Here is a 17,449-nt window from a genome sequence, read left to right as displayed (position 1 = left end):
CCACTGTGCTACCGTGCTGCCAATTATTTCTGAATAGTTGATCCCTTTAAATAAATGATGTGGAGATGCCGGCGTTGGACTGGGGTGAGCACAGTACGAAGTCTTACAACACCAGGTTAAAGTCCAACAGGTTTGTTTCGATGTCACTAGCTTTCGGAGCGCTGCTCCTTCCTCAGGTGAATGAAGAGGTCTGTTCATTCACCTGAGGAAGGAGCAGCGCTCCGAAAGCTAGTGACATCGAAACAAACCTGTTGGCCTTTAAATAAAGCCATTGAACACATGTTCAACTGTGCCACAATAGAGAGATAATTGGGAGGAGTGGAGCAAAGGAAAGCCTAACATGTATCCGAACTTAATACTTCCTTAAATGCATGGTTCTTTATTTTCCCTAACTTATCCACATAGTTTGTCTACATAGGTGCAGTCTGTGCACATAGTAAATAGCATTGTGGGCTTATTACTGGGTTAGTAATTCAAAGACTTGGACAAATGATCCAGAAGCAGCAATTCAAATTCTCCCATGGCAGCTGGGGAATTTAAGTTACATTAATGAAATTAACCTCCTTCCACCCATGGAAATAATTCCCATCTCCAGTGAGGCATTAAATATATAAATCACATACATAACCCAATATAAATAATCCACCTATTCTCTGTTGGCATCCAGGGGGAATGCTGAAAGTTCTACTAACTCTATTAGATAAGATGCATTATTCTATCCGAGGTTTTATCTGCATCTACTGGTATTAATGGGCGTGATCTTCCAGCCTGTTTATCGCGCTCAAGCGTAACGAGGCCAATGAATAGCGGGAGAGGCTGAAAACGGTAACTGCGCCAGGCGACAGTTTGCAATGCAACCAGTCCGCTCCCATAGGCGAATTCGAAATCCCACCATTGTGTGGCGAGAAACCAATTGTCACCACTTAAGGCCAATTTCCATACAATTAACGAGAACCACACATCATCCAACAGCCTCCTGTCATTCAGCGGCCTTCCCAGCAAGTGTTCACACTGGCGCCGATTGGTACTCCTTTTTAAAAACGTGAACCTGACGGAAGGGCTTCTATGGCGAGCCGAGGACAGGAGTAGCAATCTTTGCGCACAGGCAAAGAGACTGGGGATGCTACCATGTGGGAGCCATTGCCTAGAATTCCAATCAAACCTTGATGCCTGGACACTGTGTGGGGGACACTGTGTGGGGGTCAGGACCATGCATGCAGCAGTCAACATCCGAACACCCAGAGGATGGGGCACAGCTCCCGGGACACTACCACGGCTGGAGGGTTGGTTGGTGCCACGGGGAGGGGAGTTTGCCTGGAGAGACAGGCAAAGTGTCCCGGGGTCAGTCCACATCGCAGAAGATAGTGACAGATGCATCATAAGGTTTGTGCCACCCCACCTGCCCGGCGGGCGGTGGCCCACCATGGGAGAGTGGGGGACAACTGGAGGGGCAATCCATCGCAGCACCACCATGCCAACCCTTGGATCCAAGGCCCATGCCGGGGGCAACCCCTGCCCATCAACCCCACCCATAACCCATACCGACTGCTGAGGCCTCTGGCTGTGTGGCTGAAGGCTATCGCTAATAGGGAACTAGCAACTGTGCTTAAGTGAGCACTTGGCATATGCTAAGTGGGTTCCTGTGGGTAGGAAGGCCATGTAGCATGTGGGAGCCATTGCCTAGCATTCCAATCAAACCTTGATGCCTGGGCATTGTGGGAATCAGCACCATGCATGCAGCAGTCAACATCTGCACACCCAGAGGATGGGGCACAGCTCCCGGGACATGACCACGGCCGGAGGGTGGGTTGGTGCCATGGGGAGGGGGGTTTGCCGGGATAGGCAAAATGTTTGGGGGTCAGTCCGCATCGCAGAAGTGGCAGAGGCATCGTAAAATTTGTGCTAAGAGTTGTTTAATATGCTATACAACACCCCATTCCCGATAGTGCTATCCCACCCCCTCCCCCGATGCCCTCAGTGATGCTCAATGTGCTTGGCTCTCCTACATTGACCACTACGTCTTGGTGTTTCCCCAGGATGCACATCTGAGTGGGGACAGCCAGCTGCTTACCTCGTCCCGTGGCTTTAGATGCCCCTCACGGGCATCCTCTGGGGCCGGAGGACCCTGGCTCACTTGTCGACGGCACAAGCACAGCCGTGCCGCCCTGTCCCATGTGCTGAGACACGGCCTCATCAGAGGGGTGGAACTCGGGAGTGCTGGTGGCCACTCTCGCCGCTCCATAAGACGAGCCGGGGTTGCTACTCAGCGTCCCCTCCAGGTCGATGCCTATGGGACCCTGGAGTTCACCTTGGGATGGAGGGGCAGCTGGTTCAGGCTCCGGCAGCCCCTGCATCACCTGGCTCTGCCAGCCCTGCCGGTTCCCTATAGTCTGCACCATTGTGTCGACGCCCTCGGCGATGCTCCTTGGTGACTGGGACACATCCCCCAGTGACCGGGCCATACTCTGCAGTGCCTCAGCCATGCCCACCTGCGACTTGGACAATCTCTGCCGTGTCTCGGCCATCCCCATCTGAGAGTGGGATATGACCAGCAGAACCCCATCGAGGTCGGCCTGGCACTGGGTGACATCCCCCAGTGTGGCAGACATACTGCCGAGACCCTCAGCCACGGCAGTCATCGACTGAGCGACGCCTTGGGCACCTTTACTCATGGCGCCATCTTGCACCAGGTTCTCCACTGCTGTCGCCACCCTGGCAATGTTGGCCTCGGTGCCACTCATTGCCAGCGCCATCTCCTGCAGCCATAGCCTCTGGGACTCCTCCCTCCTGACTTCTCCCTCTAACGTCCTGGCTGCTCCCTCACATCTCCACCAGCTCAGGGAACCTGTGCCGGGGAGCAGCATCGGGTTGGGACCGAGCTGAATCCAGCAGACCTTCGACTCCTGTCTTGCCTGGGGGTTCCTGCCTCCACCAGGTGTACATCAGCAGCGGTGTGGTGTTCAACAAATGTGTCCCAGCATTCTGACCACTAACATCTCCCACCGAGGATAGCCCAGAGACTGACTTTATTGGTGTGGAGGGACTCGGAACCCCCAAAATCGGGGGTATGGGTTAGTAACATGGCCGGGTTTCTCGGGTTTGAGAAGATCAAGTTCGTCCTGAGAGGATCAATGCTAGGGTTCGTCCGGCTGCCAGCCGTTTATCGACTTCTTTGGGTAAAATTAAGCTGTCAGCAGAAAAGGGATGGGAGGTGTAAAAGGGAGAGGGAGGCATGGGGGAGGGGGGGCTTGTTGAGGTGCAAAATAGTTAGTGGGAGAGGGGGATTGGTGAATTGTGTATGTAAGCCATGTTGGCTGGGGTTGGTTGTTATTTGCTTTGTTGTTTTTTACTCAGAATTGTTAAAATTATATGCCTTAATAAAATATTTTCAAAAAAAAAGTCTCCCACCCACCGAGGTGTGTGTATTTGCGCTGGTGGAGAGTGGGAATGCCAGCTGTGCCGCAGTTGTATCCTCGGAGCTCTCCTCGAGATGTTCTCCTTGGAGTCGGGACGGCGCCGTCCATGATGAGCCGTCACCATCGGCTGGAGGACCTGCGGGAGAATGGACATGTGGTCAGTCAGTAAGGCACTGACTACTCACGTTTGACAGGTCCTCCAGTGGGGCCCGGTGGTTCACCTCTGCGGCATTCGCCAGCCTCCACGTGGGTGACCGCCCTGTCCTTGGCCACACCGGACAGCTCCAAGGCCCACTCCTCGAAGGAGGTGGAGTTTCTCAAGTCCAGCACCCCACCGCCAGTTTGGGCCTCTCCCGCTGATTATGAGAGAGCTTTTCCTGAGGGGACACAGAGGGTATCGTTAGCCACAGTTATCCGAAATCTTCTTTCAACTAATCTGCTGGATACTCTAACGAACAATTTGAATGCAAGTCCAGTATCTATCACTGTTCTCTGAGGATTTATTTTCATTTAATCAGTAAAAGCAGTGTGGCTTAAGGGTTCTTGTCTTTCAACAGCTAGCCACTGAGATTTTGTTTTATCATGTCCCCTTTTGGATGCCAGGGACTTGTACATTTCATTTTTCTCCCGAGAACAGTTTTAAAGATTTCCCATTGTTCACTGGTATTAATATCATTGTTAAGGATGATTGCCTGGTGATTTTTGTTTTAAAAGTTCAAAATGAAACAAAAAGGTGGCTGCTTTTACGGAAGACTGCTGATAAGAATAATAAAGGCTTCTGCAGCATGAATTCTCACAATATGCTGTCAACATGGGACAAAGCAATTTAAATTGATTTGAATGTAATTATTTTACTGAAAGCATCCTTTTTGCAAAAGACTTCAGTACACATGTTTGACAGAACAAACACCTAACATACAAAAGTATCTCTATAAAAAATTTAGTCTGAACGATAGTATATGCGCCCATATTCCTATGCAATTTTGCCATAATCATCTGCCACAGCCAAATGTTTTATTCCAATCCTCATACAGTTCAAGGTCTTTCGGAGATACACTTGGTCTCACGTTTACAAAAGCATTTTTAAAGTCGATGAATGCAATAGATCGTACTTGGTCCGGGGTGATAGTGGAGATGTCTGCTATCTGTATACTGCGGATTGGCCCCAAAGCTGCCTCTCGACAAAGTTGAGTCATGTCAGCCCCTGAAAATCCTTCAGATTGTTCAATGATCAGCTCCAATTCCTCTGGATTCAGGGAACAGCTTTCATGAGACATCAACTTCACCACTATTTGCCTCCTTGCTGATAATTCAGGTAAAGGGATGTACAGTCTTTTGACCAGACGTCTCCGAGCTGCCTCATCTATTTCTTGGGGTCGATTTGTGGCTCCAACCACAAGAATACGATCATCTGCTGAAGTAGCAGCACCATCTAACTGGACTAAGAACTCAGTTTTTATTCTTCGAGAAGAATCATGTTCTCCATCAACTCGTTGAGACAAGAGAGAATCAATTTCGTCAATGAAGATAACTGCAGGTTGGTGGCAACGTGCTACAGCAAACATCGCACGTACCATTTTTTCACCTTCTCCAACCCACTTGGAAGTTAGCGATGAAGCACTGATGCTGAAAAAAGTAGCTCCCGACTGACATGCAATGCACTTACCAATTAGAGTTTTACCTGTTCCAGGAGGGCCAAATAAAAGAATTCCTTTGGGTGGGCCACGGAGTCCAGTAAAGATATCTGGTCTAAGCATTGGCCAAACCACTATCTCCTTAATTGTTGTTTTAGCAAATTCCAGCCCTGCGATGTCATCCCAGTTCACTGGGGGACCATGGTCCATGATCTCACTCATAATGAGTTGAATCATCTTTGGCTCAAGATTCTTCAAACATTCATCCACTGGTAGAGTGAGTTCAGAAGAACTGTTCACATGAGGCACTGAACACAGTCCACCATTTTCATCACCATTATCCTGTTTTGATACTGGAGAAACAAATTTACTAAACAAACCACGAGACCTGACTGTGCCCAATGACTTCTTTGGACAATTGTATGTTGTTGCAGGTGATCGCTGAGGTTGAGATTGGTTCCCAAACCTTTTCTGTTGATCAACATGCAGCTGGTCCTTAGCGGTTTTAAAACTTGTTATAAAACCTTCATCAGCGGCATCACCATCACATTTCATATTTCTGGTCACATTATCAAAACTCTTTTGATTAGAATTAGTCCAGTTTTGGTTTTGAAATTGTCCATAACTCATGTTGTTATTATATGAATCACTACCGACGTCTCCTGATATCTGGGAAGACTTCCTCTTTGATGTACTACCAGGTGCCACAAGGGCTAAATTGCTATTAAGAGGCATACATTGTCCCGATACTGTTGTCTGAGGTACAGTACAACTTGTCAATTTGCTCAATCCAAACACGGGGCCCCCATAAAGGCTTTTAGTAGGTGCTGATGAAAATTTACCTGTAGAACTCGAGGCATGACTCTCATCAATCACTGGCTGAGCAACTGACAGATTTTGCACCATTTTTGGACACGCAAAAGCAATAACTGTGGAGGGCTTGTCTGAAGAATAGTTTTCATTAACATTTTTTGAAGGCACATCAGTGGACAGAGTCAAAGTTTTAATTTTAGTAACTGAGCCTTCTGTATTACTGACAGATGCACTTTCTACTTTATGACTGTCATTAGTTTTCCCAACTACTGATGAAACATCAGCTGCCAATACCAGCAGGTCTCTCGCTCTTTTGCCAGATTTAAACATCTCTTGCACACTTTTTAATTTGAAAATATGGTCTTCAGTCAACAACGACTGCCACTGATTGCTTTCATTCTTTTGACATTTTGACAAACTCAGAACACTGTCAGCATAATTATTCAACCCAGTCTCTGCAGTGTCTGAGTCAATAATGGCTGAATATCTTTCACTGTATCTCCTGAATGAGCTGGCTGTGCAGTCCCAAGATATATCAGCATTTGCCCATGCAAACTGCAACCGCAAAATTTGCGCACGATAAGCATCAGCCCTCTGTCCAGGTGTGCAATCATTGGAGATTATATTGAAATAATGTCTCTGCCATTCACTGAGATGGAGTGCATCAAAAGATTGCATTTCATCAAACCTATGTAAAAGAAAGCAGAATTTAAAATGGCATTAATATGCAGTTAAATAACTGCAGTATTTTTCTTTACGAAACTTTCAGGTATAAAAAGTCCATTAACTGTAGTTGAAAACTTAATTGGTTCACAATTTTTAGCCTGCACTTCCAGAGGATAAAATTACTTGTGCTGTCATTTACATTTATTCTAAGGATTGCGCAGCTGACTTCAGTTGGCGTCATTTTCCCCAGGACGGTTTAAGGCCCAGGCATGAGTTGGGCACAGGAGGGGAGCAGGAAGAACTCCAGAATCACAGTGGGGGGGGGGGGAAAGAGAGAAGCGAGAGCAAGGCGGAGGGGGGGGGGGGGAAGCGAGAGCAAGGCGGGGAGGGGGAAGCGAGAGCAAGGCGGGGAGGGGGAAGCGAGAGCAAGGCGGGGAGGGGGAAGCGAGAGCAAGGCGGGGAGGGGGAAGCGAGAGCAAGGCGGGGAGGGGGAAGCGAGAGCAAGGCGGGGAGGGGGAAGCGAGAGCAAGGCGGGGAGGGGGAAGCGAGAGCAAGGCGGGGAGGGGGAAGCGAGAGCAAGGCGGGGAGGGGGAAGCGAGAGCAAGGCGGGGAGGGGGAAGCGAGAGCAAGGCGGGGAGGGGGAAGCGAGAGCAAGGCGGGGAGGGGGAAGCGAGAGCAAGGCGGGGAGGGGGAAGCGAGAGCAAGGCGGGGAGGGGGAAGCGAGAGCAAGGCGGGGAGGGGGAAGCGAGAGCAAGGCGGGGAGGGGGAAGCGAGAGCAAGGCGGGGAGGGGGAAGCGAGAGCAAGGCGGGGAGGGGGAAGCGAGAGCAAGGCGGGGAGGGGGAAGCGAGAGCAAGGCGGGGAGGGGGAAGCGAGAGCAAGGCGGGGAGGGGGAAGCGAGAGCAAGGCGGGGAGGGGGAAGCGAGAGCAAGGCGGGGAGGGGGAAGCGAGAGCAAGGCGGGGAGGGGGAAGCGAGAGCAAGGCGGGGAGGGGGAAGCGAGAGCAAGGCGGGGAGGGGGAAGCGAGAGCAAGGCGGGGAGGGGGAAGCGAGAGCAAGGCGGGGAGGGGGAAGCGAGAGCAAGGCGGGGAGGGGGAAGCGAGAGCAAGGCGGGGAGGGGGAAGCGAGAGCAAGGCGGGGAGGGGGAAGCGAGAGCAAGGCGGGGAGGGGGAAGCGAGAGCAAGGCGGGGAGGGGGAAGCGAGAGCAAGGCGGGGAGGGGGAAGCGAGAGCAAGGCGGGGAGGGGGAAGCGAGAGCAAGGCGGGGAGGGGGAAGCGAGAGCAAGGCGGGGAGGGGGAAGCGAGAGCAAGGCGGGGAGGGGGAAGCGAGAGCAAGGCGGGGAGGGGGAAGCGAGAGCAAGGCGGGGAGGGGGAAGCGAGAGCAAGGCGGGGAGGGGGAAGCGAGAGCAAGGCGGGGAGGGGGAAGCGAGAGCAAGGCGGGGAGGGGGAAGCGAGAGCAAGGCGGGGAGGGGGAAGCGAGAGCAAGGCGGGGAGGGGGAAGCGAGAGCAAGGCGGGGAGGGGGAAGCGAGAGCAAGGCGGGGAGGGGGAAGCGAGAGCAAGGCGGGGAGGGGGAAGCGAGAGCAAGGCGGGGAGGGGGAAGCGAGAGCAAGGCGGGGAGGGGGAAGCGAGAGCAAGGCGGGGAGGGGGAAGCGAGAGCAAGGCGGGGAGGGGGAAGCGAGAGCAAGGCGGGGAGGGGGAAGCGAGAGCAAGGCGGGGAGGGGGAAGCGAGAGCAAGGCGGGGAGGGGGAAGCGAGAGCAAGGCGGGGAGGGGGAAGCGAGAGCAAGGCGGGGAGGGGGAAGCGAGAGCAAGGCGGGGAGGGGGAAGCGAGAGCAAGGCGGGGAGGGGGAAGCGAGAGCAAGGCGGGGAGGGGGAAGCGAGAGCAAGGCGGGGAGGGGGAAGCGAGAGCAAGGCGGGGAGGGGGAAGCGAGAGCAAGGCGGGGAGGGGGAAGCGAGAGCAAGGCGGGGAGGGGGAAGCGAGAGCAAGGCGGGGCGGGGGAAGCGAGAGCAAGGCGGGGCGGGGGAAGCGAGAGCAAGGCGGGGCGGGGGAAGCGAGAGCAAGGCGGGGCGGGGGAAGCGAGAGCAAGGCGGGGCGGGGGAAGCGAGAGCAAGGCGGGGCGGGGGAAGCGAGAGCAAGGCGGGGCGGGGGAAGCGAGAGCAAGGCGGGGCGGGGGAAGCGAGAGCAAGGCGGGGCGGGGGAAGCGAGAGCAAGGCGGGGCGGGGGAAGCGAGAGCAAGGCGGGGCGGGGGAAGCGAGAGCAAGGCGGGGAGGGGGAAGCGAGAGCAAGGCGGGGAGGGGGAAGCGAGAGCAAGGCGGGGAGGGGGAGAAGCGAGCAAGGCGGGGAGGGGGAAGCGAGAGCAAGGCGGGGAGGGGGAAGCGAGAGCAAGGCGGGGAGGGGGAAGCGAGAGCAAGGCGGGGAGGGGGAAGCGAGAGCAAGGCGGGGAGGGGGAAGCGAGAGCAAGGCGGGGAGGGGGAAGCGAGAGCAAGGCGGGGAGGGGGAAGCGAGAGCAAGGCGGGGAGGGGGAAGCGAGAGCAAGGCGGGGAGGGGGAAGCGAGAGCAAGGCGGGGAGGGGGAAGCGAGAGCAAGGCGGGGAGGGGGAAGCGAGAGCAAGGCGGGGAGGGGGAAGCGAGAGCAAGGCGGGGAGGGGGAAGCGAGAGCAAGGCGGGGAGGGGGAAGCGAGAGCAAGGCGGGGAGGGGGAAGCGAGAGCAAGGCGGGGAGGGGGAAGCGAGAGCAAGGCGGGGCGGGGGAAGCGAGAGCAAGGCGGGGCGGGGGAAGCGAGAGCAAGGCGGGGCGGGGGAAGCGAGAGCAAGGCGGGGCGGGGGAAGCGAGAGCAAGGCGGGGCGGGGGAAGCGAGAGCAAGGCGGGGAGGGGGAAGCGAGAGCAAGGCGGGGAGGGGGAAGCGAGAGCAAGGCGGGGAGGGGGAAGCGAGAGCAAGGCGGGGAGGGGGAAGCGAGAGCAAGGCGGGGAGGGGGAAGCGAGAGCAAGGCGGGGAGGGGGAAGCGAGAGCAAGGCGGGGAGGGGGACGAGAGCAAGGCGGGGAGGGGGAAGCGAGCAGGGCGGGGGGAAGCGAGAGCAAGGCGGGGGGGGAAGCGAGAGCAAGGCGGGGGGAAGCGAGAGCAGGCGGGGGGGAAGCGAGAGCAAGGCAGGGGGGGAAGCGAGAGCAAGGCGGGGGGGAAGCGAGAGGAAGGCGGGGGGGGAAGCGAGAGCAAGGCGGGGGGGGAAGCGAGAGCAAGGCGGGGGGGGAAGCGAGAGCAAGGCGGGGGGGAAGCGAGAGCAAGGCGGGGGGGAAGCGAGAGCAAGGCGGGGGGGGAAGCGAGAGCAAGGCGGGGGGGGGAAGCGAGAGCAAGGCGGGGGGGAAGCGAGAGCAAGGCGGGGGGGGGAAGCGAGAGCAAGGCGGGGGGGGAAGCGAGAGCAAGGCGGGGGGGGAAGCGAGAGCAAGGCGGGGGGGGAAGCGAGAGCAAGGCGGGGGGGGAAGCGAGAGCAAGGCGGGGGGGAAGCGAGAGCAAGGCGGGGGGGAAGCGAGAGCAAGGCGGGGGGGAAGCGAGAGCAAGGCGGGGGGGAAGCGAGAGCAAGGCGGGGGGGAAGCGAGAGCAAGGCGGGGGGGAAGCGAGAGCAAGGCGGGGGGGGAAGCGAGAGCAAGGCGGGTGGGGAAGCGAGAGCAAGGCGGGGGGGGAAGCGAGAGCAAGGCGGGGGGGGAAGCGAGAGCAAGGCGGGGGGGGAAGCGAGAGCAAGGCGGGGGGGGAAGCGAGAGCAAGGCGGGGGGGGAAGCGAGAGCAAGGCGGGGGGGGGAAGCGAGAGCAAGGCGGGGGGGGGAAGCGAGAGCAAGGCGGGGGGGAAGCGAGAGCAAGGCGGGGGGGGGAAGCGAGAGCAAGGCGGGGGGGGAAGCGAGAGCAAGGCGGGGGGGGAAGCGAGAGCAAGGCGGGGGGAAGCGAGAGCAAGGCGGGGGGGAAGCGAGAGCAAGGCGGGGGGGAAGCGAGAGCAAGGCGGGGGGGGGAAGCGAGAGCAAGGCGGGCGATATCCCCTTGTAACCGTCACTCTGACCCAGCGCGCGATATCCCCTTGTAACCGTCTCTCTGACCCAGCGCGCGATATCCCCTTTTGAACCGTCACTCTGACCCAGCGCGCAATATCCCCTTTTTAATCACCATCCTGACCCAGCGTGCGATATCCCCTTGTAACCGTCACCCTGAGCCAGCGTGCAATATCCCCTGTGACCGCCACCCCTACCCAGCGCGCAATATCCCCTTTTTAACCGCCATCCTGGCCCAGCGTGCGTTATCCCCTTGTAACCGCCATCCTGACCCAGCGCGCGATATCCCCTTGTAATCGCCATCCTGACCCAGCGCGCGATATCCCCTTGTAACCGCCATCCTGACCCAACGCGCGATATCCCCATTTTAACCGCCATCCTGGCCCAGCGCGCGATATCCCCTTGTAACCGTCACCCTGACCCAGCGCGCGATATCCCCTTTTTAACCGCCATCCTGACCCAGCGCGCAATATCCCCTGTAACTGCCACCCTGACCCAGCACGCGATATCCCCTTGTAACCGTCACTCTGACCCAGCGCGCAATATCCCCTTGTAACCGTCACCCTGACCCAGTGCGTGATATCCACTTGTAACCGTCACTCTGACCCAGTGCGCAATATCCCCTTTTTAACCGCCATCCTGACCCAGCGCGCGATATCCCCTTTTTAACCGCCATTCTGACCCAGCGCGCGATATCCCCTTTTTAACCGCCATCCTGACCCAGCGCGCGATATCCCCTTGTAACCACCACTCATACCCAGTGCGCCATATCCCGTGGTAACCGTCACTCTGACCCAGTGCGCAATATCCCCTTGTAACCGTCACCCTGACCCAGCGCGCGATATCCCCTTGTAACCGCCATCCTGACCCAGCGCGCGATATCCCCTTGTAACCGCCATCCTGACCCAGCGCGCGATATCCCCTTGTAACCGTCACCCTGACCCAGCGCGCGATATCCACTTGTAACCGTCACCCTGACCCAGCGCGCGATACCCACTTGTAACCGTCACTCTGACCCAGTGCGCAATATCCCCTTGTAACCGTCACCCTGACCCAGCGCGCGATATCCCCTTTTTAACCGCCATCCTGACCCAGCGCGCAATATCCCCTGTAACTGCCACCCTGACCCAGTGCGCGATATCCCCTTGTAACCGTCACTCTGACCAAGCGCGCGATATCCCCTTTTAACCGCCATCCTGACCCAGCGCGCGATATCCCCTTTTTAACCGCCATCCTGACCCAGCGCGCGATATCCCCTTGTAACCGCCATCCTGACCCAGCGCGCGATATCCACTTGTTACCGTCATCCTGACCCAGCGTGCGATATCCCCTTGTAACCGTCACTCTGACCCAGCGCGCAATATCCCCTTGTAACCGTCACCTTGACCCAGCGCGATATCCCCTTTTTAACCGCCATCCTGACCCAGCGCGCGATATCCCCTTGTAACCGTCACCCTGACCCAGCGCGCGATATTCCCTTTTTAACCGCCATCCTGACCCAGCGCGCGATATCCCCTTTTTAACCGCCATCCTGACCCAGCGCGCGATATCCCGTTTTTAACCGCCATCCTGACCCAGCGCGCGATATCCCCTTGTAACCGCCACCCTGACCCAGTGCGCAATATCCCCTTGTAACCGTCACCTTGACCCAGCGCGCAATATCCCCTTTTTAACCGCCATCCTGACCCAGCGCGCGATATCCCCTTTTTAACCGCCATCCTGACCCAGCGCGCGATAGCCCCTTTTTAACCGCCATCCTGACCCAGCGCGCGATATCCCGTTGTAACCGCCACTCTGACCCAGCACGTGATATCCCCTTGTAACCGCCATCCTGACCCAGCGTGCAATATCCCCTTGTAACCGTCACTCTGACCCAGCGCTCGATATCCACTGTTTAACCGCCACCCCGACACAGCGCGTGATATCCCCCTGTAACCGCCATCCTGACCCAGCGCGCGATATCCCCCTTTTAAACGTCACTCTGACTCAGCGCGCAATATCCCCTTGTAACCGTCACCCTTACCCAGCGCGCAATATCCCCTTGTAACCGTCACCCTGACCCAGCGCGCGATATCCCCTTGTAACCGTCACTCTGAACCAGCGCGCGATATCCCCTTGTAACCGTCACTCTGACCCAGCGCGCGATATCCCCTTGTAACCGTCACTCTGACCCAGCGCGCGATATCCCCTTTTTAACCGTCACTCTGACCCAGTGCGCAATATCCCCTTTTTAATCACCATCCTGACCCAGCGTGCGATATCCCCTTGTAACCGCCACTCTGACCCAGCGCGCGATATCCACTGTTTAACCGCCACCCCGACCCAGCGCGCGATATCCCCCTGTAACTGCCATCCTGACCCAGCGCGCGATATCCCCCTTTTAAACGTCACTCTGACTCAGCGCGCAATATCCCCTTGTAACCGTCACCCTTACCCAGCGCGCAATATCCCCTTGTAAGCGTCACCCTGACCCAGCGCGCGATATCCCCTTGTAACCGTCACTCTGAACCAGCGCGCGATATCCCCTTGTAACCGTCACTCTGACCCAGCGCGCGATATCCCCTTGTAACCGTCACTCTGAACCAGCGCGCGATATCCCCTTGTAACCGTCACTCTGACCCAGCGCGCGATATCCCCTTGTAACCGTCACTCTGACCCAGCGCGCGATATCCCCCTTTTAAACGTCACTCTGACTCAGCGCGCAATATCCCCTTGTAACCGTCACCCTTACCCAGCGCGCAATATCCCCTTGTAACCGTCACCCTGACCCAGCGCGCGATATCCCCTTGTAACCGTCACTCTGAACCAGCGCGCGATATCCCCTTGTAACCGTCACTCTGACCCAGCGCGCGATATCCCCTTGTAACCGTCACACTGAACCAGCGCGCGATATCCCCTTGTAACCGTCACTCTGACCCAGCGCGCGATATCCCCTTGTAACCGTCACTCTGACCCAGCGCGCGATATCCCCTTTTTAACCGTCACTCTGACCCAGTGCGCAATATCCCCTTTTTAATCACCATCCTGACCCAGCGTGCGATATCCCCTTGTAACCGCCACTCTGACCCAGCGCGCGATATCCCCTTGTAACCGTCACTCTGACCCAGCGCGCGATATCCCCTTGTAACCGTCACTCTGACCCAGCGCGCGATATCCCCTTTTTAACCGTCACTCTGACCCAGTGCGCAATATCCCCTTTTTAATCACCATCCTGACCCAGCGCGCGATATCCCCTTGTAACCGTCACACGGACCCAGCGCGCGATATCCCCTTTAACCGTCACTCTGACCCAGCGCGCGATATCCCCTTTAACCGTCACTCTGACCCAGCGCGCGATATCCCCTTGTAACCGCCATCCTGACCCAGCGCGCGATAACCCCTTGTAACCGTCACTCTGACCCAGCGCGCGATAACCCCTTGTAACCGTCACTCTGACCCAGCGCGCGATATCCCCTTGTAACCGCCATCCTGACCCAGCGCGCGATATCCCCTTGTAACCGTCACACGGACCCAGCGCAGGATATCCCCTTGTAACCGTCACACGGACCCAGCGCGCGATATCCCCTTGTAACCGTCACACGGACCCAGCGCGCGATATCCCCTTGTAACCGTCACACGGACCCAGCGCGCGATATCCCCTTGTAACCGTCACACGGACCCAGCGCGCGATAACCCCTTGTAACCGTCACTCTGACCCAGCGCGCGATATCCCCTTGTAACCGCCATCCTGACCCAGCGCGCGATATCCCCTTGTAACCGTCACACGGACCCAGCGCGCGATATCCCCTTGTAACCGCCACCCTGACCCAACGCGCAATATCCCCTGTAACCGTCACTCTGACCCAGCGCGCGATATCCACTTGTAACCGTCACTCTGACCCAGCGCGCGATATCTCCTTGTAACCGCCACCCTGACCCAACGCGCAATATCCCCTGTAACCGTCACTCTGACCCAGCACGCGATATCCACTTGTAACCGTCACTCTGACCCAGCGCGCGATAACCCCTTGTAACCGGCACTCTGACCCAGCGCGCGATAACCCCTTGTAACCGTCACTCTGACCCAGCGCGCGATATCCCCTTGTAACCGTCACTCTGACCCAGCGCGCGATATCCCCTTGTAACCGTCACTGACCCAGCGCGCGATATCCCCTTGTAACCGTCACCCTGAGCCAGCGCGCGATATCCCCTTGTAACCGTCACTCTGACCCAGCGCGCGATATCCCCTTGTAACCGTCACTGACCCAGCGCGCGATATCCCCTTGTAACCGTCACCCTGAGCCAGCGCGCGATATCCCCTTGTAACCGTCACTCTGACCCAGCGCGCGATATCCCCTTGTAACCGTCACTCTGAACCAGCGCGCGATATCCCCTTGTAACCGTCACTCTGACCCAGCGCGCGATATCCCCTTGTAACCGTCACTCTGACCCAGCGCGCGATATCCCCCTTTTAAACGTCACTCTGACTCAGCGCGCAATATCCCCTTGTAACCGTCACCCTTACCCAGCGCGCAATATCCCCTTGTAACCGTCACCCTGACCCAGCGCGCGATATCCCCTTGTAACCGTCACTCTGAACCAGCGCGCGATATCCCCTTGTAACCGTCACTCTGACCCAGCGCGCGATATCCCCTTGTAACCGTCACACTGAACCAGCGCGCGATATCCCCTTGTAACCGTCACTCTGACCCAGCGCGCGAAATCCCCTTGTAACCGTCACTCTGACCCAGCGCGCGATATCCCCTTTTTAACCGTCACTCTGACCCAGTGCGCAATATCCCCTTTTTAATCACCATCCTGACCCAGCGTGCGATATCCCCTTGTAACCGCCACTCTGACCCAGCGCGCGATATCCCCTTGTAACCGTCACTCTGACCCAGCGCGCGATATCCCCTTGTAACCGTCACTCTGACCCAGCGCGCGATATCCCCTTTTTAACCGTCACTCTGACCCAGTGCGCAATATCCCCTTTTTAATCACCATCCTGACCCAGCGCGCGATATCCCCTTGTAACCGTCACACGGACCCAGCGCGCGATATCCCCTTTAACCGTCACTCTGACCCAGCGCGCGATATCCCCTTTAACCGTCACTCTGACCCAGCGCGCGATATCCCCTTGTAACCGCCATCCTGACCCAGCGCGCGATAACCCCTTGTAACCGTCACTCTGACCCAGCGCGCGATAACCCCTTGTAACCGTCACTCTGACCCAGCGCGCGATATCCCCTTGTAACCGCCATCCTGACCCAGCGCGCGATATCCCCTTGTAACCGTCACACGGACCCAGCGCGGGATATCCCCTTGTAACCGTCACACGGACCCAGCGCGCGATATCCCCTTGTAACCGTCACACGGACCCAGCGCGCGATATCCCCTTGTAACCGTCACACGGACCCAGCGCGCGATAACCCCTTGTAACCGTCACTCTGACCCAGCGCGCGATATCCCCTTGTAACCGCCATCCTGACCCAGCGCGCGATATCCCCTTGTAACCGTCACACGGACCCAGCGCGCGATATCCCCTTGTAACCGCCACCCTGACCCAACGCGCAATATCCCCTGTAACCGTCACTCTGACCCAGCGCGCGATATCCACTTGTAACCGTCACTCTGACCCAGCGCGCGATATCTCCTTGTAACCGCCACCCTGACCCAACGCGCAATATCCCCTGTAACCGTCACTCTGACCCAGCACGCGATATCCACTTGTAACCGTCACTCTGACCCAGCGCGCGATAACCCCTTGTAACCGTCACTCTGACCCAGCGCGCGATAACCCCTTGTAACCGTCACTCTGACCCAGCGCGCGATATCCCCTTGTAACCGTCACTCTGACCCAGCGCGCGATATCCCCTTGTAACCGTCACTGACCCAGCGCGCGATATCCCCTTGTAACCGTCACCCTGAGCCAGCGCGCGATATCCACTTGTAACCGTCACTCTGACCCAGCGCGCGATCTCCACTGAAACCGTCACTCTGACCCAGCGCGCGATATCCACTGAAACCGTCACCCTGACCCAGCGCGCGATCTCCACTGAAACCGTCACACTGACACAACGCGCGCACGATAGCCGTTTCCCCGATCCAGAACGGATCACCCGTGGTTCACCCCTGACCTCTAATCCGGATTGCCCAACTCCAATGAGCAGATTTTGCAGCAGTCACTGGGTGGCTCGCTGTGGCCAAAGATCACCGAGTGAGAGCCAAGATGGGACTCGTTGAGTACCTGTGTGCAGCGCCACCTCCTGGCCCAGACTTGTGTCAGTTCCCGGGCTCCTGGACAGTGATTAAGAACAGGATGATGGCATCTGTAGATCAGTCAGCGTTTCAGTCCTCAAATTCTTCATGGGGACTCGTAAATATTACAAATTATATGAGCAACATTTGAAAAGGAAACGATAATATTATTACATAGAAAAATAACTAGAAGGCTTAGTGGGGAAAATACGTTTAATTGCCAAAGTGATATTTGTTGAACTGGTGCCGAAGAATGAGTGCTTTGACGTTCTGTATTGTGAAATGTTTAAGTTAATGTTCCATTAATGTCTATTGACACAAGTTGCAGATCGCAACCAATTTAAGGTGTTTTCACTGAGGCAATAGTCTTCGAGCAGAAAAGCACCCAACAGGAAAAAACAGAGTAAAACTAAACTCAAGTTGAACAGAATGGCCAAGGTGGGAATGTGGTCCATAGACTTATCTTGGCTTCATGGAGAAGCACACACATCCTTGTGTTGTCCTCAGGGATTCCGACTACATGGTTTGATATTTTGTCTCTACCTTTGGGTGGCACAAGTGGATAGCACTGTAGCTTCATAGTGCCAGGGTCCCAGGTTCGATTCCCCGCTGGGTCACTGTCTGTGCGGAGTCTGCACATTCTCCCCGTGTCTACGTG

The 17,449-nt window shown here is 56.7% G+C and overlaps 1 protein-coding gene across 4 annotated transcripts; it reads right to left on the bottom strand.

The window, feature by feature from the left end:
* Positions 1–363: 363 nt before the first annotated feature.
* Positions 364–16,765, bottom strand: fignl1 (fidgetin-like 1). Of its 4 annotated transcripts, none has more exons than XM_072508859.1 (2): positions 16,671–16,765; positions 364–6,551 (listed from the first exon to the last, which is right to left on the bottom strand). In XM_072508859.1, the coding sequence occupies exon 2, from the start codon at positions 6,539–6,541 to the stop codon at positions 4,409–4,411; it is 2,133 nt and encodes a 710-aa protein (XP_072364960.1). In that variant the 5' UTR covers positions 6,542–6,551; positions 16,671–16,765; the 3' UTR covers positions 364–4,408. The 4 variants fall into 4 exon arrangements, with proteins under 4 accessions (XP_072364960.1, XP_072364961.1, XP_072364963.1 ...); XM_072508860.1 differs by lacking the exon at positions 16,671–16,765 and adding an exon at positions 16,608–16,663; XM_072508862.1 differs by lacking the exon at positions 16,671–16,765 and adding an exon at positions 16,426–16,580.
* Between the last annotated feature and the right edge of the window lie 684 nt (positions 16,766–17,449).

This window comes from Scyliorhinus torazame, chromosome 6 (genome assembly GCF_047496885.1).
Source record: "Scyliorhinus torazame isolate Kashiwa2021f chromosome 6, sScyTor2.1, whole genome shotgun sequence".
NCBI classification, from domain to species: Eukaryota; Metazoa; Chordata; class Chondrichthyes; order Carcharhiniformes; family Scyliorhinidae; genus Scyliorhinus; species Scyliorhinus torazame.
The sequence above is the reverse complement of the archived record's forward strand: the minus strand, read 5'-3'. Positions and strand labels throughout refer to the sequence as shown.